General features: G+C 44.1%; 1 protein-coding gene across 5 annotated transcripts in view; it reads right to left on the bottom strand.

The window, feature by feature from the left end:
- Nucleotides 1-12,393: 12,393 nt before the first annotated feature.
- HABP4 (hyaluronan binding protein 4) overlaps nucleotides 12,394-26,432 on the bottom strand; it is a 36,205-nt gene continuing 22,166 nt past the window's right edge. For all 5 annotated transcript variants that reach the window (XM_068237556.1, XM_068237546.1, XM_068237565.1 and 2 more), the window contains exons 4-9: nucleotides 24,507-24,662; nucleotides 21,241-21,312; nucleotides 19,687-19,761; nucleotides 19,432-19,594; nucleotides 17,363-17,551; nucleotides 12,394-12,615 (exon numbers count right to left, since the gene is read on the bottom strand). In XM_068237556.1, the coding sequence (XP_068093657.1) occupies nucleotides 12,559-12,615; nucleotides 17,363-17,551; nucleotides 19,432-19,594; nucleotides 19,687-19,761; nucleotides 21,241-21,312; nucleotides 24,507-24,662 (712 nt within the window). In that variant the 3' untranslated portion in view covers nucleotides 12,394-12,558. The remainder of the gene's footprint in view (nucleotides 12,616-17,362; nucleotides 17,552-19,431; nucleotides 19,595-19,686; nucleotides 19,762-21,240; nucleotides 21,313-24,506; nucleotides 24,663-26,432) is intronic.

The following is a 26,432-nucleotide window of genomic DNA, read 5'->3' as shown; positions in this document are numbered from 1 at the left end:
CAACCAGTGTATGGCCAGCTTTAGGGTGGAAATGAGACACGAGGTCAAAGGAGAAAGCCTCAGGAAAAGGTTTTCATTAACTCTTAATCTCCCAATATCATGCATGTAGTAACAATACTACAAATGTGCATGATTGTCAGAGGATATGTTCATCAGAGTACCTCAATCACACTTCTGCGACCAGAAATGTTCTGCACTAGCGCAGTTCAGACACACTGAATGCGCTGAATACTCCCAGCAATATGATTGAAGATGTGCAGATGGGCCCACTCATGTTCAGTAGTCAGATCTTTCAGGAGACGGCGGCACCCTGAAGGGAACAGTACCACAGCAAGGGACCTGATAGCCAGGGGCTGGAAGAAGCCCCATATAAGTAAATCTGCTCACTCTCCCCCCCCCCCCCCCTCCAGAGGCTTCCTCAGTCATCCTTCAGGCTGTTTTATGCCGAGACCCCTGAACATTGCTTCCACACTGTACAGTAATACAGACCTGCTTGGGCTTTAATGGAAAACGCAGGGCCCAGTCGAATCTGCTATTGCACATGCCGTCCTGAGTCCAGTTAAGAGACTTATAGGGGCTGTAATAAGTCCCAAGTAAGTAAAGCTTAACTTTTTTTTCTGGTCCGATATATTTAAATATACACCCAAGGTGTTTTTTCTGTATTAAATGGGACATGGAGGCATGTTCCTTTAACAATCACATACCTCTGGTGTCCAATGTGCTGCTCTCCATTAGGTATGAGCTCCACATAGCTCCTGCATTCAGAATCAGAATTTCCAAGTAAACCGTGCGGGTTACAGCAGTTGATTTAGCCTGGTCACTGCCTATAGGCAATACGTGCTCCATCCCATACCATCTCTGCAATGCCTCCTCCTTCAAACCTGAAAGGAGGAAGTATTGGTGACAGAGGCAGCACTACACTAGAATACTATTGCCCCCACCGGTTACGGTTTCCAGGCCCCAGCAGTGAACAGGATGGTGTATGTAAACTCTCAATGTCAGTCTTGAGTCTATGTAGGCAATAAGTAAACCAATGGTCTTTTCCATAAATGCCTCCCAATCCTTGCAAAATCCCTTGTAATTAAGGTGTCTGGGTGGCACTTATATTTGCAAAAAAAGAAAACTCTACTTCTTTCTGATTGTATGTTCTAACATTTTCATAAGAACAGGAATAAAGTCTGAAGAAGGCTTACTAGCTGAAAGCTTTGATTCAAAACTTCCTGTCTGTAAAATACAATCTCTAGTTTAGTTAATTTAAAAGAAAAAAATCTGAATATTCATATTTCAAAACTTCCTGTCTGTAAAATAGAAGCTCTAGTCTCTAGCAATGCTTAGCTACTAATAAGGAATTCCACAGTTTCACCTCCCCTTGCTTGTAGTAGTGAGACGAAGACAGGGGGCTGGAATGATTTGTCTGATGTAGGAGCAGCTTGCTAGCAAGTAAGGGTTAAAGCATGGTAACTGGTGGAAGCAGGAAACTAATTTTAACATTGAGGTATACTCATTTGATGATATGTATGTATAAAGATTAAAACATGCCAGCAAACTAGTCAAGTAAATCTGTAGGTAACTTCTTCAATAAGAGCACCACCATTTAGACAATCTGTTCAAAAGCTTCCGAGTTCTGTTTGTGGTGTTTACATTTGATTCCTAGCATTGCTGAACTAGATGGCCTTAAGGCTCATACACACATCAGACCATAGTCTTTTGAAAATGAAAGATCACAGACCAATTTTACCCCCTTCCATGTAGTATGAGAGCCATACCTTCACAGTCTTCTATGGAGCTGAACTCCCCATCAGACAGAAATCTTTGCAAGATGCTGGACACAAAGATGCTGTACACATTAAAAAGATCAGTATTTGCAAAAGATCTGTTCCTGCAAAAGGCATTCATAGTCTGAGATCTGCAGATCATCATACACAACTTGTTTAACCTCTTGAGGACTGCAGGGCTAAAGACCCCTAGTGACCAGGCAATTTTTAGTTTAAAAGTCCACTGCAGCTTTAAGGCCAAGCTGCAGGGCCGCACAACAGCACACGAGTGATTCTCCCCTCCCCCCCTTTTCTCCCCACCAACAGAGCTCTCTGTTGGTGGGGTCTGATCGCTCCCCCATGTTTATTTTTTTTTAATAAATATTTGTGTTGCCGCTTTTTTTTTTTAAAAAAACCCCTCTTCCTTTAACTCCCTTCCCTCCCTCCCTCCCCACAGCTGGCCAATTACAGCGAGCGGCTGTCATAGGCTTCTGCCTATAAGAGCCGATCGCTCTCTTGTCCCCCAGGGGGACAGCCATGTCACACAGCTGTCCCCAGTGCAGCGCTGCACAGAGTAAATAGACGGCGATCACGCCGTCTAACAGTCTCCCGAGCGGCAATAGCCGCTCGGAGACTGAAGGCGGAGCAGAGCTCCGCCCCCCCAAGCAGGAGATGCACGCTCAGCCTGCGCATGATCTCATGCAAAACAGAGCCCCAGGACTTTACGCCAATTGGCGTTAGGCGGTCCTGGGGCTGCCGCCACGCCCACCGGCGTGACGCAGTCAGCAAGAGGTTAACCACTTGCCGACCGCCCACAGCCCATGGGCGGCGGCAAAGTGGACGCCTAAAGGACCGCAATACGCCTTCAGGCGGCGCATCCTTTAGGCATGCTGGGGGAGCGATCGCGTCATTGATGACGCGCGCTTCCCCCGGCAACTGGCTCCGCCCACCCGCCGTAACATCCCGCAGGCCATACGGAAGCGCCGGCGGGATGTTAACCCCGCGATCGCCGCTACAAAGTGTATAATACACTTTGTAATGTATACAAAGTGTATTATACAGGCTGCCTCCTGCCCTGGTGGTCCCAGTGTCGGAGGGACCACCAGGGCAGGCTGCAGCCACCCTAGTCTGCACCCAAACACACTGATCTACCCCCCCCTGCCCACTGATCGCCCACAGCACCCCTCAGACCCCCCCCCCCTGCCCACCCCCCAGACCCCTGTTTGCACCCAATCACCCCCCTAATAACCCATCAATCACTCCCTGTCACTATCTGTCAACGCTATTTTTTTTTATCCCCCCCCCTGCCCCCTCCTGATCACCCCCCCACCCCTCAGATTCTCCCCAGACCCCTCCCCCCCTGTGTACTGTATGCATCTATCTTCCCTGATAACCTGTCAATCACCCATCAATCACCCCCTGTCGCTGCCACCCAACAATCAGCCCCTAACCTGCCCCTTGCGGGCAATCTGATCACCCACCCACACCATTAGATCGCCCGCAAACCCGCCGTCAGATTACCTCCCAAATGTATTGTTTACATCTGTTATCTTCTCTAAACACCCACTAATTACCCATCAATCACCCCCTATCACCACCTGTCACTGTTACCTATCAGATCAGACCCTTGCGGGCACCCAATCACCCGCCCACACGCTCAGATTGCCCTCAGACCCCCCCCCCCCCTTATCAATTCACCAGTGCATTAATTACATCTCTCCTTCCCTGTAATAACCCACTGATCACCTGTCAATCACCTGCCAATCACCTATCAATCACCCCCTGTCACTGCCACCCAACAATCAGCCCCTAACCTGCCCCTTGCGGGCAAACTGATCACCCACCCACACCAATAGATCGCCCGCAGATCCGACATCAGATCACCACCCAAGCGCAGTGTTTCCATCTATTCTCTCCTCTAAACACTCACTAATTACCCATCAATCACCCCCTATCACCACCTGTCACTGTTACCCATCAGATCAGACCCTAATCTGCCCCTTGCGGGCACCCAATCACCCGCCTACACGCTCAGATTGCCCTCAGACCCCCCCTTATCAATTCGCCAGGGCATTATTTACATCTGTCCTTCCCTGTAATAACCCACTGATCACCTGTCAATCACCCATCAATCACCCCCTGTCACTGCCACCCATCAATCACCCCTGTCACTGCCACCCATCAATCAGCCCCTAACCTGCCCCTTGCGGGCAAACTGATCACCCACCCACACCAATAGATCGCCCGCAGATCCGACATCAGATCACCACCCAAGCGCAGTGTTTCCATCTATTCTCTCCTCTAAACACCCACTAATTACCCATCAATCACCCCCTGTCACTGCTACCTATCAGATTAGACCCCTATCTGCCCCTAGGGCACTCAATCACCCGCCCACACCCTCAGAATGCCCTCAGACCCCAGCCCTGATCACCTCGCCAGTGCATTGCTTGCATCTATTTCCCCCTCTAATCACACCTTGAGACACCCATCAATCACCTCCTGTCACCCCCTAGCACACCTACCCATCAGATCAGGCCCTAATTTGCCCCGTGTGGGCTCCTGATCACTCGGCCAAACCCTCAGATCCCCCTCAGACCCCCTTCCGATCACCTCCCCAGTGCATTGATTGCATCTATTTTCCCCTCTAACCACCCCCTGAGACACCCATCAATCACCTCCTGTCACCCCCCTAGCACTCCTATCCATCAGATCAGGCCCAATACAACCTGTCATCTAAAAGGCCACCCTGCTTATGACCGGTTCCACAAAATTCGCCCCCTCATAGACCACCTGTCATCAAAATTTGCAGATGCTTATACCCCTGAACAGTCATTTTGAGACATTTGGTTTCCAGACTACTCACGGTTTTGGGCCCGTAAAATGCCAGGGCGGTATAGGAACCCCACAAGTGACCCCATTTTAGAAAAAAAAGACACCCCAAGGTATTCTGTTAGGTGTATGACGAGTTCATAGAAGATTTTATTTTTTGTCAAAAGTTAACGGAAATTGATTTTTATTGGGTTTTTTCACAAAGTGTCATTTTTCACTAACTTGTGACAAAAAATAAAATCTTCTATGAACTCGCCATACACCTAACGGAATACCTTGGGGTGTCTTCTTTCTAAAATGGGGTCACTTGTGGGGTTCCTATACTGCCCTGGCATTTTAGGGGCCCTAAACCGCGAGGAGTAGTCTAGAAAACAAATGCCTCAAAATGACCCGTGAATAGGACGTTGGGCCCCTTAGCGCACCTAGGCTGCAAAAAAGTGTCACACATGTGGTACCGCCATACTCAGGAAAAGTAGTATAATGTGTTTTGGGGTGTATTTTTACACATACCCATGCTGGGTGGGAGAAATTTCTATGTAAATGGTCAATTGTGTGTAAAACAAATCAAACAATTGTCATTTACAGAGATATTTCTCCCACTTAGCATGGGTATGTGTAAAAATACACCCCAAAACACATTATACTACTTCTCCTGAGTACGGCGGTACCACATGTGTGGCACTTTTTTACACCTTAAGTACGCTAAGGGGCCCAAAGTCCAATGAGTACCTTTAGGATTTCACAGGTCATTTTGCAACATTTGGTTTCAAGACTACTCCTCACGGATTAGGGCCCCTAAAATGCCAGGGCAGTATAGTAACCCCACAAATGACCCCATTCTAGAAAGAAGACACCCAAGGTATTCCGTTAGGAGTATGGTGAGTTCATAGAAGATTTTATTTTTTGTCACAAGTTAGCGGAAAATTGATTATTGTTTTTTTCACAAAGTGTCATTTTCCACTAACTTGTGACAAAAAATAAATTCTATGAACTCACCATACTCCTAACGGAATACCTTGGGTGTCTTCTTTCTAAAATGGGGTCATTTGTGGGGTTCCTATACTGCCCTGGCATTTTAGGGGCCCTAAACCGTGAGGAGTAGTCTGGAAATCAAATTCCGCAAAATGACTTGTGAAATCCTAAAGGTACTCATTGGACTTTGGGCCCTTTAGCGCAGTTAGGGTGCAAAAAAGTGCCACACATGTGGTATCGCCGTACTCGGGAGAAGTAGTACAATGTTTTGGGGTGTATTTTTACACATACCCATGCTGGGTGGGAGAAATAACTCTGTAAATGGACAATTGTGTGTAAAAAAAATGAAAAAAATTGTCATTTACAGAGATATTTCTCCCACCCAGCATGGGTATGTGTAAAAATACACCCCAAAACACATTCTACTACTTCTCTTGAGTACGGCAATACCACATGTGTGGCACTTTTTTGCAGCCTAACTGCGCTAAGGGGCCCAAAGTCCAATGAGCACCTTTAGGCTTTACAGGGGTGCTTACAAATTAGCACCCCCCAAAATGCGAGGACAGTAAACACACCCCACAAATGACCCCATTTTGGAAATTAGACACTTCAAGGTATTCAGAGAGGGGCATGGTGAGTCCGTGGCAGATTTCATTTTTTTGTCGCAAGTTAGAAATGGATTCTTTTTTTTTGTCACAAAGTGTCATTTTCCGCTTACTTGTGACAAAAAATTTCTATGAACTCACTATGCCTCTCAGTGAATACTTTGGGATGTCTTCTTTCCAAAATGGGGTCATTTGGGGGGTATTTATACTATCCTGGAATTCTAGCCCCTCATGAAACATGACAGGGGGGTCAGAAAAGTCATAGATGCTTGAAAATGGCAAAATTCACTTTTTGCACCATAGTTTGTAAACGCTATAACTTTTACCCAAACCAATAAATATACACTGAATGTTTTTTTATCAAAAACATGTTTGTCCACATTTTTCGCGCTGCATGTATACAGAAATTTTACTTTATTTGAAAATTGTCAGCACAGAAAGTTAAAAATCATTTTTTTGCCAAAATTCATGTCTTTTTTGATGAATATAATAAAAAGTAAAAATCGCAGGAGCAATCAAATAGCACCAAAAGAAAGCTTTATTAGTGACAAGAAAAGGAGCCAAAATTCATTTAGGTGGTAGGTTGTATGAGCGAGCAATAAACCGTGAAAGCTGCAGTGGTCTGAATGGAAAAAAAAGTGGCCGGTCCTTAAGGGGTAGAAAGACTGTGGTCCTCAAGTGGTTAAGACATTCATCTGCAGATCAGTTCCACCAGGATGGATTTTCAGATCTGCAGATGATGGTCTGATCTGCAGATGAATGTCAGTTAAACAAGGTGTGTATGATGATCTGCAGATCTCATAGACTATGAATGCAATTTGCAGGAACGGATCTTTGGCAGGAACAGATCTTTTGTGTCTGTACAGCATCTTGCAAAGACGCGCATAATGTCGGCTAAAAACCACCCAGCGGGAGGGTCTGGCGGACCAGTCGTTGCATTTAGTAGTGCGTGTGTATGCACCTATAGTCTGATATCTGCAGATCCTCATACACACCTTGACATTCATCTGCATATCTGACAATCATCTGCACATCCATCCTGGTGGATCTGATCTGCAGATGAAAGTCTGTTAAGGTGTGTATGATAATCTGCAGATAGACATGAATGCATTTTGCAGGAACCGATCTTGTACAGATACTGATCTTTTGAATGTGTACAGTATCTTTGTGCAGCATCTTGCAAAGATTTTTATCTGCTGGGGAGTTCAGCTCAATAGAATAGACTGGAGTATGGCTCTCATACTACATGGAAGGGGTAAAATTGGTCTGATCTTTCATTAATCTTTCAAGTGTGTACACACCATAAGGCAAAAATATATAAAGCTGGCTATACAAACATCAATTTTGATCACAGAAACAGGCCCCACCAGCTATTGTGCTCCCTCAAACATTTGAAGCTGGAGCCACCGATTGGTGGGATATGAAACGCATTGGCTATAGGCAGCAACAAAGATACGTTAACTGCCATGGACTGCAAGATTTCATCGGAATTTGGATTCCAAATGCAGGAGCTCATCCCTACTTTCCATCTGCCTGGTCTCTGCAGTGCTCCCAAAGACAAGCCACTTGTCTAGATTCAGATACAGGAAGGTGCGTTTTGCTGGTAGTGAGCTCCCTCATGCTGTGGCGGCCAGAATAATGAACACCCCCCTTTCCTTGTGCACTGCACTCAGGGATGTGCCATGACCCAGAAGTACCAGTTCCAGGGTCAAGGCCATTTTAGTATAAGGAGATAGAATTTTCAAAAGGACCGGTAGGGAGAACAGCGATAAGAAGAATAAATCTGTCAGCAAGATGACCTGGATCAGGCATCATGTCTAAGTTACTTTGCCCCTCAGGTTCTCATTAAAAGGGACACTGAGGTCAACTTAAAAAAATGAAAATAGTACTCACCAGGGGCTTTCTCCAGCCCAGTGCTGGTCAGGAGGTCCCACGACTGCATCCTGGCTCCACTCCTAGTCCCCACTCCAGAATGGCTGCCCGGCGGTAGCCCGACGACTCGGCCGAGTGTCGGGCTCCTCCCGTGTATGACGCGGCTGACGTCACCACACTGGCCACCTCACGTCATCACGGCGGCAGGCGTGATACACGGAAGGAGGAGCCAGACACTCGGCCGAGTGTCGTCGGGCTACCACCGGGCAGCCATTCTGGAGCGGGGACTAGGAGAGGAGCCAGGACTCAGTCGTGGGACCTCCTGACCAGCACTGGGCTGGAGAAAGCCCCAGCTGAGTACCATTTTCATTTTTAAGCTGACCTCAGAGTCCCTTTAAGGCTGAGAGCACACTTGTGTGTCTTGAAAAAGAGAACCAATGTTAAAGGGAATCTTAACTGAGAGGTACATGGATGTTTCCTTTTAAACAATACCAGTTGCTTGGCAGTCCTGCTGATCTCTTTGGCTACAGTAATGGCTGAATCGCACACACCTGAAACAAGCATGCAGCTAATCCAGTCTGACTCCTATCAGAGCACCTGATCTGCATGCTTGTTAAGGGGCTGTGACAAAGTATCAGAGAGACACAGGGTCAGCAGGAAAGTCAGGGAACTGAGGATATGGATTATTCCTTTTAAAATACCAGTTGGAGGTTTCCTTTAATCAATGGACTAGTGTACACTTGCATGCTTTTCCCCCATGGAGAGAAGAAAAAAAAGAAAAAAAAAAAAAAGGGGGACAGCATTGAAGTACTGTGTGCATTTTCTCTTTTTTTTATCATTTACACTAGCTTCTATGATAACATGTCCATTTTCCCACAAACACACATGGGGCCATATGCAAGTGACTATTCCATTGAAAAGTTATTCTAAATCAAAGATGAAAAAAGTACCAAAAATAGGTGAAAGTACTATCAACATTTTTATGGCTCTTTCACACCAGAGCCAGTTTTCTGCAGTTTAACGCGAAGTCGAAACTTTGCGTTAACCAAGGTAAAATGAAAGTCCATAGACTTCCATTTGACCTTTCACACCAGACGCTTCATTGCACACGGGAGCTTTTATTCGTCGGGAGCCGGCATTTTCCTGTCAGGTTGAATTACTACCGCCGCCGAGGTGCGTTGCACCGCTACATGCCAATGACATGCTGCAGGGCATAGAACGTGTGCAGGAGAACAGCTCCTGCACATGTTCTAGATGTGCAAGAGCCCCGAGCATTTTTCTGCTTGCCAGTAATTTAACCACTTAGCAACTTCTGCCACGCTTTTCTACGTCCTTATTTACAAACACCTATAAACACATATAAATATTTGGTTCTGCTGTCTATTTTTAGAAAACTGAGTACATATAGCACCATCTTGTGGCCAAAAAGTAAAACTACTTCCAAATACACCATTATTCATTTACCATAGGAACATTAAGCACATTTTCATTATTTTTGAAACTCCTTCACCCCTCACCCAAAATAAAATATTATCGCCATACTTTGTACTAGGGACACAAGTTAAACATTGTAAAAACCGGGACAAATTGGCAAATAAAATGTGTCTGTTTTATCTACAATAGCACAATTTATTTTTAAACTACAATGGCTGAAAGCTGAGAAATGGTGATTTTTTTCATTTTTTTCTTCTTCTTCCCTGTCAAATCAGTATAAAATAATATAATTCTTAGCATAAAGTACTGCCCAAAGAAAGCCTAGTTTTTCCCGTAAAAAATAATGTATAGATCATTTCAGTGTTATAATTAGTGATAAAGTTATTACCGAATGAATGGGAAGAGCTTTTGAAGGGGAAAAAACCTGTGGTAGAGAAGTGGTTAAAATGCATTTTATTGACAAGTTTGAAAATATCACCTAGGAGAAAAGGGGAATTGCATATGGGCCATGGTGTGCAGAAATCGCATGTAGAACATCGAAAACTGACAGGACAAATGTGATCCCAGCCCTATGTGTAGCCTTAGAGCACCTGATCTGCATGCTTGATTATGGTCCGACTGAGGGTAGGAACACACTAGGCAGAATCTTGCATGCGTTTTCTATAGCATAGTGGAAAACACATGCAATTCTGCCTAGTGTGTTGCTACCCTGAAGCTCAACTGGATAAATTGCATGCTTGTGTAAAGCTGGCCACTAACAGTCCAATTTCTAGCAAAAACTAAATTCTGATCGGATTGGTTGTAAATCTCAGTTAATGGGCACAATCGATAATAAACGATTATAAAAAAAAAAAATATCCGATTGAACTTTCGCCAAACCAAAATTTGGATTTTCTTGTTGGTCGTGATAGATAAGAAGCAAGGATTGGTTAGGTGGTGTAGTGAACGATTTTTCGTTTGATCAGAATTTGATCGCTCAAACGATTTTTCGCTAGAAAGTGAACCGTTCGTGGCCACCTTTAGGTGTGTGATTCAGACAGACATTGCTGCAGCCAAAGATCAACAGGACTGCCAGGTTATGTTTAAAGGGGCCTTAAAGGTGTCCATTAATAATACAACCGATCTGTCTGATCAATCGTGATGATTGAATTAGATCGTAAGGGCCCACTAACCATGAGAACTGCTAACCAATCTGCTCAGAGTGGTGGAACGGATCTGAAAAAAACATGGATTCTATTAATCTCATGAAATTGGTTAACCGTTTTCCCTTCTTATAATGGGTCCAAACAATCGAATCCGATGAACAATCATCCAGGGCATTATATCATTAATGGGCACCTTTAGTTAATTTAACTTCATGAATTCACAGTACCGATTCCAAAAGGCTTCTAGGTTGTTCATGAATTTAAAGTGATCCTTAAAAGTCTGCGCATGACGTGTTCGATGATGTGAACACTTACAAGGATACGTGTGGCAAGGTGCAATGAACCGCCAACCGATCCGTCGGCAGACCTGAAAGTAAGTTGCAGTGGGGAATGGAGGATCTGTTTGGCACGCCGCAGGCACAGGACGGCTGTGGGGACTGGTTCAAGCCCCAGGTAAGTGAAACTCTTACTTTATTTTAGTTAAGGATCACGAAGTGGCAGCAAAATGCATGCCCTATCCCAGTCATTACTGCCCCTGCATCTGGTCTCACTGATTAGGTCACACCAGGCAGCATAATTAAAAATGATCCAGTGTCTTGCTCTGTTAAAGCCTCTGTTTATTTGTCCTTGGTGGACCTGACTTGTGTTTCACAGGTTGCTCTCCCAATAATCTCAGATACTGTACTGAGTGCCATGTAACTCCATTCTCCAGCCTGGGACAGTGAGGAAAAAAAAAAAAAAAAAAAAAAAAGACAGATAGGCACCATAAGTTCCCAGCGATGTCACACATACAGGGGATGAGCAGCCACATTCCCCGATGTCTAATGTCAGAGGACGTGGACAATTAAAACCTCAATTACACATATACTGTATACGTGCATCAAGAAAAAAATACATCTTGCCTAGATTTCATTTCTAAGCTCCAATATTTTAAAACTTGTGACTGTTGGAAGTAATAAGGGTTAGGGAAGGTGGAGCCATCACTAAACATTTTTACATACATGCCACGCACACCGTGATGTTCCTATAGGGAAACCCCCCCCCCCTCCCCCCCCCCAAAAAAACACAACCCAGTAACTGCCTGTACTTGCCAACTACTTTTCAATCACAAAATAAATCAAGGGGAAAAAAAAGTGATTTAGCCTGTTCTGCCAAAGTATATGCAAACCATTTTTCATTTAAAGTTAAGAGATTTCCCTTTGAATATCTTGCCCAATAAAATAATGATGCTCCCAGGAAGGGTAGCAGCATCATCCAACAGAGCCCAGCAGCTTGAAGGAATGGAACTACAGGGCTTGGCTGTGGAAGCTGTTCCATGTAAAAGTCTTCAGCTCCAGTCCATGCCAACCATCTGCTCTAGAGTCATGCCTGTAACTATAACTAAACAAGACAAGACTGCTTATGCGTCACATTCAAGCATAACAAGGCCTAACAAGATACTGCATCTTTATTAAAGTGAACTAAAGAGATCCTTGCTACCACAGATTTGCATCTTTTATGTGAAGGAGACAACATTATGAAGGTGGTCTGCAGCATAAAGTTTAATAATTGAAATTTTGAAAGTGTTAAGTGTTTTGTACTGTCCCAGCAGTAGCTCCGTTATCTACAATTACACATTTTTAGGTCGGAAGATCAGATAGTTTTCCAGATACTTATGCAAGCCCCACATCCTATTACATCCACAACTGGGTTACATATCCTGTGTCCTTCAGAGGTATGGAATGATTCCATCTCCGACCTCGCAAGACAAAAGAAAAAAAGGCTGCAATAAGGCTTCAGTGCAGATATGGAATCCTTTATTGTGTGAATGGCACACTTCAAGATAAAGGAAAAACTGCTTCCTCCACACACACACTAAAGAAAGAAGAGACGTTTCCTACAGAACTGTGCACATGCTACTTCTGGGGTCTAAAATACCCAATAGGCACATCAGCCCCTGAACCACTAACATAAGGATGGAAATTCTTCAGGATCATCTGGATTCAGGACACAGTCATAGACCTAGAAAAGGAAGAAAAAAGGAATCAGGCGCAAGCTTGGTGCAGAGATACAAAGACATTTCACCTGCAAGATTATGAATTACAGAAGAGTGCTACTAACAAGCTACCTATCAAAGCTAAACAGAAAAGGCTCATTACCTCTAATTCAGGTTAAAAAATATCAAGCTAGCAAGTGTGGGCAAAATAAAGTCATGCTGTACATTAAGTCATGGTAACTTTAAGGGGGACGGGTTCACACTTGTCTGCAGAAAATCATTGTTGCATGCAGATTTTGGGACACTATGCTCATTTTCTACAGTAGTTAACCATTATTAGGAAACACACGGGGCTTGATTCACTAAAGTGAGATAACTGACATCACGGTCGTGCTAACGTTTTGCATGCAATATTACACGTGTAACGTTTTTCATGCACAATCGCAAATTTTCATGCCAAAAAAAATGATATCAGTTATCACACTTTAGTGATTTAAGCCCCTGATGTGTAAAATTACTGTATGCTGCACCGCAGTTTTTGGGTTTTAGGTATAAAGGTTAAAATTGCATGCCCTTTCCTCCATGCAAATAGACATGTGAACACTTCTGAAATAGTGGCAAAATCAACCAGAATGCTTCTAGCCCAGTAGCTACACAACTACACACAAAAACCGCACACCATGATGTCCTGCCCCAAATTTCAGCATTCACATACACACTGCTCACTTGTACAGGCCTGAAATGAGATTTGGGTACTCCTACATGCTAAAAATAGGAAGGAAGAATGGAGGGACCATCTCAGAATGCAAGTTGCGCACACTAGGCCTGAAAGATAAATCGAATTTAAATTGAAATCGTGATCACAAAGCTCACAATTTCTGAATCGTCAAAGTGGCAATTTCTGCAATGACCATTTCAACATGTGGAAGTTTGAAGAAGCAACTTCAAACTTCCAAGTCCTGGCACGTGCGGCCCGCAGCATCGGTAGTGTTGGAAATACCGTCTGACAGGATTCAAACGCCTTCTGTCCTCTCTCGCCGTCTCTTGACTCTGCCGTCACATGACATACAGGAAGTATGCCATGCATTAGAGCATGCAGGAGGCGAAGTAGATAGACGGGCATCGCTGGACTCGTGCTGGAAGGTATGTCCAGTACTGCGTCAGGTTGGGGGACAGGGGACACGGAGAGACCCAGAGGGTGCACAAAGAGAGAGGGAGACAGATGGGGAACAAAGCTTGATTTGAAGGAAATTGTGAATCGAAATTATGATTTCAGACAGAAAATCGCTCCATTCAATTTTTTTCCTAAAATAGTTCAGGCGTAGCGCACAACCACATGTCAGTCTGTCCAAAAATTCAGTTGCTGGAAATTTGACAGCTGCAGGAGATTTGCAGAGCCATTATTACTGTAGTGACCAGATCTCAGTGCAAAAGAGTGCCAGGATTAGGTTGACTAATTGGGGGTTCTTTCCTGGCACCGGTAGTGTGTATTTTTAAACAGCCATGGGGTTGCAGTCTCTAGATTGGCCAACTCAAAAATATGTTTAATGACTTCTGTCAGATCCCAACATTTATAATCAGTTCAGATGCTCGGTTTGTGCAAGAGCTGCTAGTCCTCTACCGCTGACCCAGCTCAGATTATAGAGGGACTGGCTGCCATATACAGAATACTTCTAAGCTTGCTTGAGACCATGGCAAAGGTACTTTAATGTCATTGGTTTACGATTTACATAGTAACTTGCACAAATCAGGGAATACTCTACTGTATTTACAGACATCAGTGCCAATCAGGTCTAGGGTAAATGACTGGGTTATTGCAATGACTCCACTTAGTCAGGGAACAGCTGTGCACATCTGTGGGTATGAAATACTTTCTGCGCTTGTTCTATTTATCCCTACATGAAAGTTATTTCAGTTCATATGAACAGCTCTACAAGGCAAACCGTTGTGTGCAATGCAGCCTGTCAAACCACTAGTGATGTACCATATGCTGGAATATACAAGACAACTTTTTAACCCCTAAAAAAAAAAAAAATTCTGAAGAGTTGGGGTCATCATACGCCAGGTATTAGGGACAGGGTGTCCGTACATGTGCCAGGCAGACCTTAAATCCCTGTGCTGCATTCATCAGGATCTGTTTGAGGGCTCGTTTCCAATAGTGCGGCGTGCGTCTCTCAGACGCACGCCGGCACTGAGCGGGACCGCAGGCGAATCCCATGAGCCGTGCCATGCACGGCTATGGGATTCGCAGCCTCCGCCACGAATTCTGCAGGGGGTTCCGGCCGAATCGCTCCCGTGATTCCGCCGCGGCGCCGTCATCCCCTATGGCAGAGTTTCCCCGTGCGATTCATGTGCGGGGAAACTGCAGAATCGCGGCAGAAACCGCGATAGTGGAAACAGGCCCTGACACTTCAGCTGTCATGCTGCTCAATGTATCTATCTGCGACTTCAGAGTTTGGCACATGACATTTTCAGCAGCTGCAGTTTAGTACAGTACATACACTGGGCATCTCTGACAACAGCTCAAGTGAAAAAGAAGAGAGACACTGGACAGGGTATACACTGTGCACCGTGGGACGCTAATAGATGCTGCTGCAGCCTAGCACGTGGTCACTAAAACACTATTTTAACCATTTCAGCCTGCGGGGATTTTTTCACCTTATGCATCCCATTCATTCGCTAAAAACTATCACTACTTATCACAATTTATCTATATCTTGTTTTTTCTGCCACCAATTAGGCTTTCTTTGGGTGGTACATTTTAGTAAGAATTTTTTATAAATGCATTTTAACGGGATTAATAAAAAAAAAAAATTGGAAAAAATTTCTCAGTTTTCGGCCATTATAGCTTTAAAATAATCCACACTACCATAATTAAAACCTATTTTATTTGCCCGTTTGTCTCGGTTGTGACTAGAGATGTGGAGAACATCTCTGGAGCTCTTACTACTCCTGGGTCACACTGACCCGGAGTAGTAAGCCTGCGCTGCCCGGCTGAGCGCGTCCTAGATCGCGCTCCTGTTGCTGGGCACTCTCTGCGCATGAGCGTGATGTCATTCATGACGTCACGCACACGCGCAGAAAGTGCCCGGCAACAGGAGCGCGATCTAGAACTCGCTCCGACGGGCAGCGCAGGCGTACTACTCCGGGTCAGTGCGACCCGAAAGTAGTAAGAGCCCCAGGGATTTGGAGATGTTCGCTGGCGAACGGTTCAGAAACTGTTCGCCACATCTAGTTGTGACACCATTTAAATTTTGTCCCAATCAATGTATGGCGCTAATATCTTATTTGGAAATAAAGGTGCATTTTTTCCGTCCATCACTATTTACAAGCTTATAATTTAAAAACGTTCATAGTATACCCCCTTCAAATGCATATTTAAAAAAGTTCAGACCCTTAGGTAACCATTTATGTCTCTTTAATTGTAATTTTTTTTCCCATTAAAAATTTTATTTGGGTAATATTTGTGTGGGAAACCGTTAATTTTTAATATTATATGTGTAAATTGTAATGTAAAAAATATGTAGATGTAGTTTTACTATTTGGCCACCTTGAGTTTTCTTTTTCCTCCTTGTGCTTGTCGCTAACTGGAAGCGCAAGGTGGATGCGGAAAATTGTACGTGCAGAAAGACTGAAGCCTCTTGTAAGAGCGCTTCGGTTTTTCTGCTGGGGACACGGATCGGTGATCGGGAACCATGTTCCTGTTCACTGATCCTAGGGCTACCGGGGGTTAGCACGGGGCACGCTCGCGAGCCGAAGCGTGGCACCGCAGCAGAGCAGCCGCCCAGACGTGAGCTTCACGTCCGGGCGGCAGAAATGGTTAATAGGTAATGACAAAAACGCTAAATAGCGTTTTAAGCACTTTGTGCGGCACCGTGCGCCATTTTTTCCCGGCACCTCTTTTGGTTGTACGCGTGCTCATGCTGGAAGAGATTGCCAGCAGACCCGCAACCAGGAAGCTGATCTGCTGCTCACAAAAAGCTACGATTGTTACAAGAGAAAATACTGTGAAAATAATGCAAGCTTTGCCAGCAGACCGCGATCTCCCCTGGATGACTGCAGCACATGGTAAAGCCAGTTGTCACTACAGTACCAATCTTTTTACGATATTTTCTGTTATGATGTTCTAAGATACCTTAAATCTTTTATACCGGTAATACAATCATTTTGACGCGAGATGCAAAGGGGTTGGTAAACAGGGGTAGGCAAAGTGGATGGAGGAGGCATATTTTGTGTGTATATCAGTGAAGGTGTGTACAGAGAGAGGGGTAGTTTTATACGGCGAGCATATCCCAAACTATATTTTAACTGGAAATTTTTTTTTTTCGGGGGGGGGGGGGGGGGGGGGGAAGTCTTACATGCTGGAATATATAGTATATTACTGATCTGGTATGGTTTTGTTAGGGGGGGGGGGGGAGCAACACTTTAAATGCCCTTTCAAAGCTTGCTATAGTAATTTTGTATAAAATTAGTGGCCTATTACAGTAAAATCTCACTATAGTAAACCTCTGGATAGATTAAACTCCGTCCTCAAGTCCCTGTAACTGCTTCTGTATATAATGTATGACCAACTCTAAAAAGTAGTAAACTATTTTTCCTAGCCCCTAGTTTACAATAAAGGGATTCTACTGAATACATATTTACCCAGTTTAACAGAATTCCTAGGCCTCACCTACTGCAGAAGCACTCCCAGCTACTTGTAAAAATGGTGAAAGCAATTGTCAGAACTATATAAATCAGATTCTGGAAATCAGGCTTATGATCTGGACATACATTCATCATGTCATGTGCTAATGGTTCATCTCTTCTGCCACCGCGTCCTCTTCCTCCTCCTCTTCCACCACCTCTTCCACCGCGGCCAGGCTGAGGAAGACTTCCAAAGTTGATATCCAGCTGACGTGTGATATCATTGGCAGGTATGCGGATGCCACTGGTGTAATCATCTTCATAGTCCTCTACCTTCTATATAATAAAAATGATTAAAGAAGGTTTTCCTTTAAAAATATGCAATGGCTGTCATGTTCATTCCTTTCCTCAACTATTCCCCAAGTAACTGACTCAAGAATGTAGATCTGGATTAAAGGGAACCTTAAAAAAAAAAAAAAAAAAAAAAAAAGGGTATTACTTACCTGGAGCATGTACCAGCCCCCTGCAGCCATCCTGTGCCCTCGCAGTCACTCAGGGCTCCTCTGGTCCCCCGCTGCCAGCTAGTTTTGTTTTTGCCGCCATTTGCAAGTTTTTAGCACTGCAGTCCTCAAGAGGTTAAAGGAAACACTAGGTATATACGAAACAAACCACAGATCTACGGTACTTACCTGGGGCTTTCTCCAGCCTCTTGAAGCTTATGTGTCCCTTGCTGTAGCTCCACTCCCAGCCGTTGTACTAGGGTCCCCTCCGTAGCAGCCGGCGACCTGGCAAGAGCGCAGTTGCAGAAAGCTCCCAGCCACAAAAGCGCCATCGCATGGGCGCAGAAGCGGCTGACCACGCTAGGTCCAGCTGCTACGGAGGGGACCCCAGGACAGCGGCTGAGAGTGGAGTTGCGGCGAGGGACAAGCTGCCGGGGCTGGAGGAAGCATCAGATAATTAGAACTGTTTCTCTTTTTTTGACGTGAGAGGCATATGGAGGCTGCAGTAGTGTCCGAATCACACCTGGAAAAATGTATGCAGCTAATCCAGACTTCAACCAGAATATCTGCTCTGTATGCTTGTTCAGGGGCTATGGCTAAATTATGCCTAGGATCAGTTGGACAGCCAGGCAATTGGCATAGTTTAAAAGGAAATATTTCAGCCTCCATAGCCCTCATTTCATGTCTGCTTTAAGCTCCCTATATACAGACAAAATTTAACAAGATTTCCTCTTTCAATCAAATTTTGTAATCGCAAAGAATGGCTGTTAAAGAGGAACTCCAGTGAAAATAATTTAATATAAAAAGGTGCTTAATTTTTACAATAATTATGTATACATGATTTAGTCAGAGTTTGCTCATTGTAAAATCTTTCCTCTCCCAGATTCACATTCTGACATGTATTACATGGTGACATTGTTACTGTGGGCAGATTATGTAGCTGTTCTGGCTTTAACAGACAGCTATAAACAGCCATTTCCTGTGTGTGTCATTGTTACATTGTGGCAGTTTGCCCAGAGTACCGTACGGTACCAGAGCCTCTTGTGGGAGGGGTTTCAGCACAAAATCAGTCATACAGCGCCCCCTGATGGTCTGTTTGTGAAAATCATTATATTTTTCATGTAAAAGTGGGTATCAGCTACTGATTGGGATAAAGTTCAATTCTTGGTCGGAGTTTCTCTTTAAGCCTGCCATACACTGGTAGACCATCTCTAAACATGCCCAAAACAGATCTCATCACAGAGGGGCCTATCCTTGTCTTACACCACTCAGATTTCTAATAGATTTCAGCATAAAATGAACCACCACGGCTCCCTCAGGCATCCCTTCACTAACTGGGACTCTTCCTGAGGGTCCTTTGCAGAGTATTCGCTCAGCACTGACACTTGTCGGCTGGAGAGGTGAGTGAGAGCACTGCTGCGTTAATGCTCTGCATAGTGCCCTGGGGAGAACAACCTTAGCTGGGAGGTTGCCTCACTAGCTCAAGGCCCCTTCGCATAGATACTGCTGCACCCACGTTTGACCAGCAAAAATTTTCCATTAAATAATTGTCAATTTCTGCTAGAAATCATGATCAGGCAAGCATGTCAGAGCAGATTTGATAACAGCGATTGAATCTGCCGAGGAATGTCAGTGTGGGCAAATTTACTGTCTTGAAAAATTCCTTTAGTGTACAAGGGTAGTCCAAAGCTAGTTGGTATAGAATGTAGAACTTACATCTGCAAATTTTGACTTGTGGATCACCACAGCCTTGGAAGGAACAGCAGTTTCAGGCTTACGGAGGTTGAACTCAGCCTTTGGTCGCTGTTGGTCCATCATAGATTTCCATTCATCTAGCGTCATTTCTTTAGCAGACTCATCAGAGACCTCTTCTGGAAGTCTACAAAAGCAGCCGCCATGGAAATGAGAGGTCAGGCTTTGAAATTTTATATCGCAAACTATTTTGAAAAGGGCACATTTACATGAACTTACGGTGACACACGTTCTTCATTCACTGGATCAATTGGCTCAACATTCTCTAGATTTTCAGCATAAGGCGTTTCTTCACTGATAGAGGATCGGGAAGGTTAGATGAAAAGTAAAAACAAGCATTCAACATTTTACTATGGTGTGTTAAATCTAGAGGAGCTGAAGGAAACCGTTGACCATCTCTGCTTTAATATTGCTAAATGCTGGTCCTAATTCTTCCAAATGTTCTGTCCTCCTAGCTTTAGGTCTAAGAGGCACAATGGTAACTGAAGTTCTACAACGTAATAGGTCATCTTCCACTTGTACTACTATAAGCAGGATTTAAAGAATACCTGTAACCCACCCGGGGGGGGGGGGGGGGGGGGGGGGGGACGACTCACTAAAGAATAGGCCAAACTGTTCAATAATTTGTTAAATGTTAATAAACAGTCTCAAACTAAATTGCATAACTATAGCAAGGCTGCTTCTCCCCCTTCTGCAGAGTAGCCCATTGGAGCAGTTTAATATTCCCTTATTTAGTCCTGCTTTGGGTCTCCTCTGGTCTTCCAGACAGCCACACACTATACTGCATGCATCTGGCTCCTGAGGTATGTCACATGATCGTAAAAGGACTTATGGAAGCACAGAGCAAGCCAGGAAGAACAGAAGAGAACGCATCATTGGCTACCAGGCGGGGGTTTCTGTGTGTTATTGCTGTACCCGGCTCAAACTGACAATATTTCAATCAGAAATGCGATCAACTGTGTGTTCCTCTGGACGCGAAGGCAGTCCGCTGTCTTTTTTTTGCTGTATACGATGATTAACATTGGGAGCTGTCAAGGCCCACATAAAATGGCAAGGAGGGCTGCATTCGGCCTGCAGGCCTTGAGTTTGACACCTGTGCCTTAGAGCTTTTCCAGTCCTCTCTGCAGCCCGTTCTGCCACAGGACCCTCCATTCCAGCATTTGACTTTAATGTCCAAGTACTCAGGTCTCCAGGTATATCTGAAGATGAGTTGCACCATACAGTGCACATGGGAGCACAAACTTACACAAATGCAATACAGAGCTGCTAGTCTTCAGAAGTACTCAGAGACGAAGATGCAGCCAGTGAGAGAATTGACCAAGGCCTGGCAGGGGAACAAGAGGATGCAGAGAAGGCCAGGAAGGCTCTAAGGGATCCAGAGCCTTCTCTCTTAGGAGAGTATGTAACTTTCTTCCCTGAGTGGCTACAGGAATCCTTTAATATAGAGTTGGGACAAAGTCCTCCAGCACCCAAGGCTGAGACACTAAAGCGCACCCGCTCCATCCCTCCCACCCCAACCGTCACACACTGCATGCTATTAGACAGAGGGCCCCCCCCCCCCCCCCCCCCCCCCAACACCTTAATCTCTAGTTGTCTGGCTTGCAGTCACTACCATGTATCTATTTCTGCTTCAAACACAACAGGGAGAGGAATGATAGCTGAGCAAGTTTTGCACTTCTCCTTCCCTGTGCCCTGAGCCTGGAGCACCTCTCGCCTCGGCCCAGCCCTGCTTCAATATGTGAACATGGCAATATTAGATATTATGTTCTGTACCTGAAAGTATCTTTCACCGAGCCCCAGTTGTGAGGTCCACTCCCACCTCTTTTATCTTCTGCTTTTACTCTACTACAAGAAAGGGAAGAAAAAAAAAAAGCAGTGGCTGTTAAAAACTGGACATTTACAGGTCATGTGAAATGACATCACAAATCCATTAGAAATATAGCATGCAACATTCATTCTGTGTTGGATCAGTACATCAACCACTTCCCAATCCAAGGTTTTTCCCCTTTAAAGGATATCCGAGGTGAAAATAAACTAATGAGAAACTATTGCATCTATCATCCTAAAAGTTACCTTTTTTAGCTATCCAACAGTTTTATATTTAAATCTAGTTTATTTTTTTCTGTTTCACGGCCTCTTCTTAATGACCGTTTCATTGAAGTATGCCAGAGCTAAACATCTATAAATTGACCCTTTTTATCTCTTTCCTGCTCACAGAAGCCATTTCTGGAAAGTGTTTTATGGCTGTAATGCCTTACTAGTCAGTGTTACGCTATAGCCTGACCAGGTCCCGACCCAAACAAACTCATGTGCATACCTGATTTTGTAACTTTCAGGCAAAAGGGAAAAAAAAAAAAAAAAAAGCACAGCCTAGTAGTTTGTGTGCTTGGCACTGTACATACACGTCCATCTCAACAGGTCACCTTGGATGTCCTTTAAGATTCCTGACAATGTTGGCATTTCAGCTGTCACTTGTTACAGCAATAACTTATGCAAAAGTTTTACATGTAGTTTTCAGGACAATCTAGGCTCTTTGGGTAATATTTGTTTCCAAGCATTACATTTTATAGGCAAAACACAGGTGTAAGTGCAGAAAACACTTTCATACTTCACCCTTTACAAATTTCACATGACAAGTGCCACAGTTCTAAAACATCTCAATATAGGTCACTTGTCTTTTAAAATGATACCCTACATGTCATCACTAGTTGGGAATGTGGGCATACCATTATCAGCAGCTCGTGCATTTATAGCGAGTGGATCTAATAGCTATAGCGCACAGTTTGGGGTCCCCAGTGCCGTTCGATACTGCGATATCTGCCGTTTGGATATATTTTTTAAATTAACTGTCTGAAATGTCAAACGGCAGTCAACAGATATCTTGTGTTCTGGCTGATCCAACTGGTGGGTCAATTCCAATGATTACTGGGCAGATATTGTACGGTCTGTACGCATGATAGATGACACCTCTGCTTTCAGTGTTCACAACATTCTCAGTGGATTTACAGCAGACAAGACACTTATATTGCGCTTTTCTCCGGGAAGACTCAAGGTGCTTGAGCTGCAGCCACTAGGGCACGCTCAGGCAGAAGCAGTGTTAGCGAGTCTTGCCCAATGACTCCTTACTGAATAGGTGCTGGCTTACTGAACAGGAAGATCCAAGATTTGAACCTAGGTCTCCAGCATCAGAGGCAGAGCCTCACACTATCCAGCCACTGCCATCCAACAGCTCTGTGGGAAGTGCATATGTACTACTGTGTAAGGGCTAGTTCACACTGGGAATGTGGTTGTGATCACCATTTTGCATTGAGATTCCCTTTCAAAAGAACGAGAATCACATAGCAATCGCCTCCAAAGTGCTGCATGCAGCATGCTTGCTATTTATGCAAATCGTAAACACTGCAGTGAGAGTGATCTCATAGGGATACATTAGCAGAAGTGCTGAACCAGCCCTGCCAATTTATACCCAACCCAGTTTTACAACATATCAAATTTATTTCATGAGCAAAGGACCTGCATGCATTTGCATACAAAATTTGCATAAAACTGCATCAACGCAGAATTTGCATCTCATTGACCAAACTTACTAGTGACAACTATACATTGGGCTTTATTCTTCTGTGTATATAAGTAATTTATGATGACTGAGAAATAGATCATATTTTCTATTTTAATTACAGTTTAAATGTATTAGGAGTCTGATTCTGCATTTTTCCTCCCATTCCAGGTACCCCAAAATTTCTCCAACCCTAGCTCCTTGACTTAGACTAAGGTGGCAGCACACCATACAATCTGACTGTACAATCAGCAATTACACCACTTTCTTGTAGTATAAGACTAAAATCTGAAAAATATATCCAAGTCACAGTGAATCTATTGCTGTTCTACTACAAGGATGTTGGTAAGAGTGTATAAAAATTGTACAGTTAGATTGTATGGTGTGTGGCCACCTTTAGGCCTCTTTTCCACGGGCAGTTTATAGGCAGTGAAATGCCTCTCAAACTCTGGCAACCGCTTACCGCTGCCTGGCGACAGCTCACACACCATTCAACTGTCAGTGGAAAAGAGGCCTTGCGCCACAGCCCTGGATATAGGCTGAGTTTCTGATGCTAAAACTAGGATAATTAAAGGACAACTGTAACGCGAGGGATATTGGGGTTGTCCTATGCATTTCCTTTAAAACAATACCTGGCTGCCCTATTGGTTCATTTGCAGTAGTGTCTGAATTACACCAGAAACAAGCATGCAGCTAATCTTAGATCTGACAGTGTCAAAAACACCTGATCTGCTGCGTGCTTAAAAGCATTAGAGGCTGAGAATCAGCAGGTCCGCCAGGCAACTGGTATTTAAAAGTTCAAAAGCAAATAAATATGGCAGCCTCCATATCCCTCTCGTTAGTTGTCCTTTAATGTAAAATTTTGTATCCTCAATGACGTTCCTGCATTGTACTATACGTCACGGGAGTTCCTCTTTAAGTGATCTACTAGATTCCTTAGCAGTACTTACAGAAAACTAAAAATGTATTTACACATTTTTACAGAATAAAGTTACTTCTAGCAGTCACAACAGTTCAGGGGTGGGCCAGTTCACTTCCTTGTAAAAACTACAGCTGTAACATAACAGCAGGAAGAAGAGTTCGAAATTGGCTTCAGGCTGTTAGACGCATCTCCCTTACTAATGGTCCATCTACAATGTAAGCACCTGAAAGACCAAGCTTGCATTTATACATAAATTACCACAGGAAGTCCACAATCCATGTCATACACTGAGCTATATATACACGGCTACTTGCAGCTCTGGAATTTCCACAAGTGTCAGGATCATTGCGCTGCCCCTGGTCTCTGTTCATGAAAAAGAATAGGAATCCTATGACTAATCACAAGATTTCTCAGATGACAGAAAAACCTAAAACCTGATGCAAATTATCATGCATTCCATGCAATGCCAAATTTTCAATTTTGATGGAGTGAAACCTGCAGAGTTCATCCGATGCTCAAAATCTACAGAACTGATAGTTGCACAATTTCAAGCATACTTACGCCCGGTCACTTCCGCTGTGCCTATCAAATTCACGCTTGCCCCTTTGGTTTTCATACTCTGGGTTCCTTTGGAAGCCACCTCTTCCTCTACCACGTGGGCCCCCTCTCTGGGTTGCAACCCAGGATCTGACTTGAGTTTCACGCTCCCTGTGAAAGCTTAGTTTATGAAAATAAAGTGGGGGAAGGGAGAAGAAAAAAAAAAAAAAAGTCAGCTTTACAATTTATGACCAGGATCCCATGGTTTTCCACCCACTGCCACATAGCACCCAGTAATGCTTAACACATACTTTAGCTTGCTACAGTACTGCTCACCATCCATTGCAACTACTTAGTACCTACCGCCACATGGCATTGGCACACAATGCTAAGTTTACACTGCAACTTGGCACCCAGTCTATTTGGCACCCACTGCACCACCTAGTTAACAGTTACTGCACTTGACACCCACTCCCACTGCAACTTGGCACCCTGCTTAGACCCAATTCTAATTTGCACCTACCTCAACTTGGCAGCTCTGACAACAGACACCCAATTTTATGTGGCCCTCACTGCAGCTTAGCGCCTAATCTTGCTTAGCACCAATTGCCACTTAGCATCCAGTTCCAATACCTCATACTGCTTAGCAGCAGCTGCAGCTTAACATCTAATACTGCTTAGCACTCTCTGCAACTTGGCAACTTTAACACCCACTAGATCGTTGGATCCCACTGCAACCTGGCATAGACCAATGAACCGTGGCATAAACTATAACATGGCACTCACTGCTATTTTAAAGTGGTCTGTCTTCCACAACTTGTCAACCCTAACCTACTGTATCACTACTCATCACCTACTACCAGTCAAAGCCTGCCTAGCTCACTACTTGCCTGCAATTAGAATCTACTCATCACTCCTTGCCTACCACTAGATTCTATTGACTACCAGCTTGCGCTAGATTCATTACCTATCCAATGCTAAATCTAGATCTCTACCTGCCCACTAGTAGAATACACCAATCAATTTCACCCTGCCACTAGAATCTAGCTTCACTCCCTACCATATTTGCATCTAGAATCTTCCAATCCCACCATCCTGCCACTAGCATCTTCTGATCCCCACCTACCACCAGAACCTAAATCTCACTAGCAGCTTGCAACTTACAATCTACCAACACTAGATACTATTACCTACCCTCTCTTTAGCACCCAAACATGGTCAAGATAGTCTGGGATCCTAACACCCCTGCCAATCTTTCACAGGATAGCGCTTGTTTAGGACAACATACTTCTGTTTTTTTTAATACAGTTTTACCCTATTAGTAGTCAAGTAATTGGCCTATATTAACTGCAGTGTTTGAGCATATGGACACGGCAAGGGAGGGGCACTTGTGAATTGTCTGGGCCGCCAAATAGGTCAGAAACAGCCCTGCTTGTTCTGGCTATGTGGCTAAAAACTACAGGGTTACTTTAAAGCGGGCCCAAACCAAATTTTATTTTTATTCAAAATATTTAGTTGACACAAAGATAAATAAACACTCCTTCAAGCCTATGAGCATTTCAGTGCATGCTTTTCACCCTTCTATTTTTATAACTAGGGTTCACCTCCCCTGTGACATCAGTAGCAGCCTGTGTTTTTTTTTTTTTATCTCCTCCACCAGTCTGCTGGATTCTGTCCCGGCAATATGAAAGGAAGGGAGGGGTTCCTCCAATATTTTAATTTGTCATCATGCAGCTGAAAAAGGCTGCTATTATAAGTTAGAAAATAGATTTCTGAAATCTTGCATTTTTAATTTGGGTCCACTAAGTGGCAAACTAGGTGTACTTCTCAACCACCTTATCAAACACCAGCTACATTGACCTTATAGTCTCCCCTTAACGCTGGGAGATTCTCCTCTCAACCAAAACTTACTGGTCAATGTATATTTTATAAACATTTACCAAAATTGTT

This window comes from Hyperolius riggenbachi, chromosome 1 (assembly GCF_040937935.1).
Source record: "Hyperolius riggenbachi isolate aHypRig1 chromosome 1, aHypRig1.pri, whole genome shotgun sequence".
NCBI lineage: Eukaryota > Metazoa > Chordata > Amphibia > Anura > Hyperoliidae > Hyperolius > Hyperolius riggenbachi.
The sequence above is the reverse complement of the archived record's forward strand: the minus strand, read 5'-3'. Positions and strand labels throughout refer to the sequence as shown.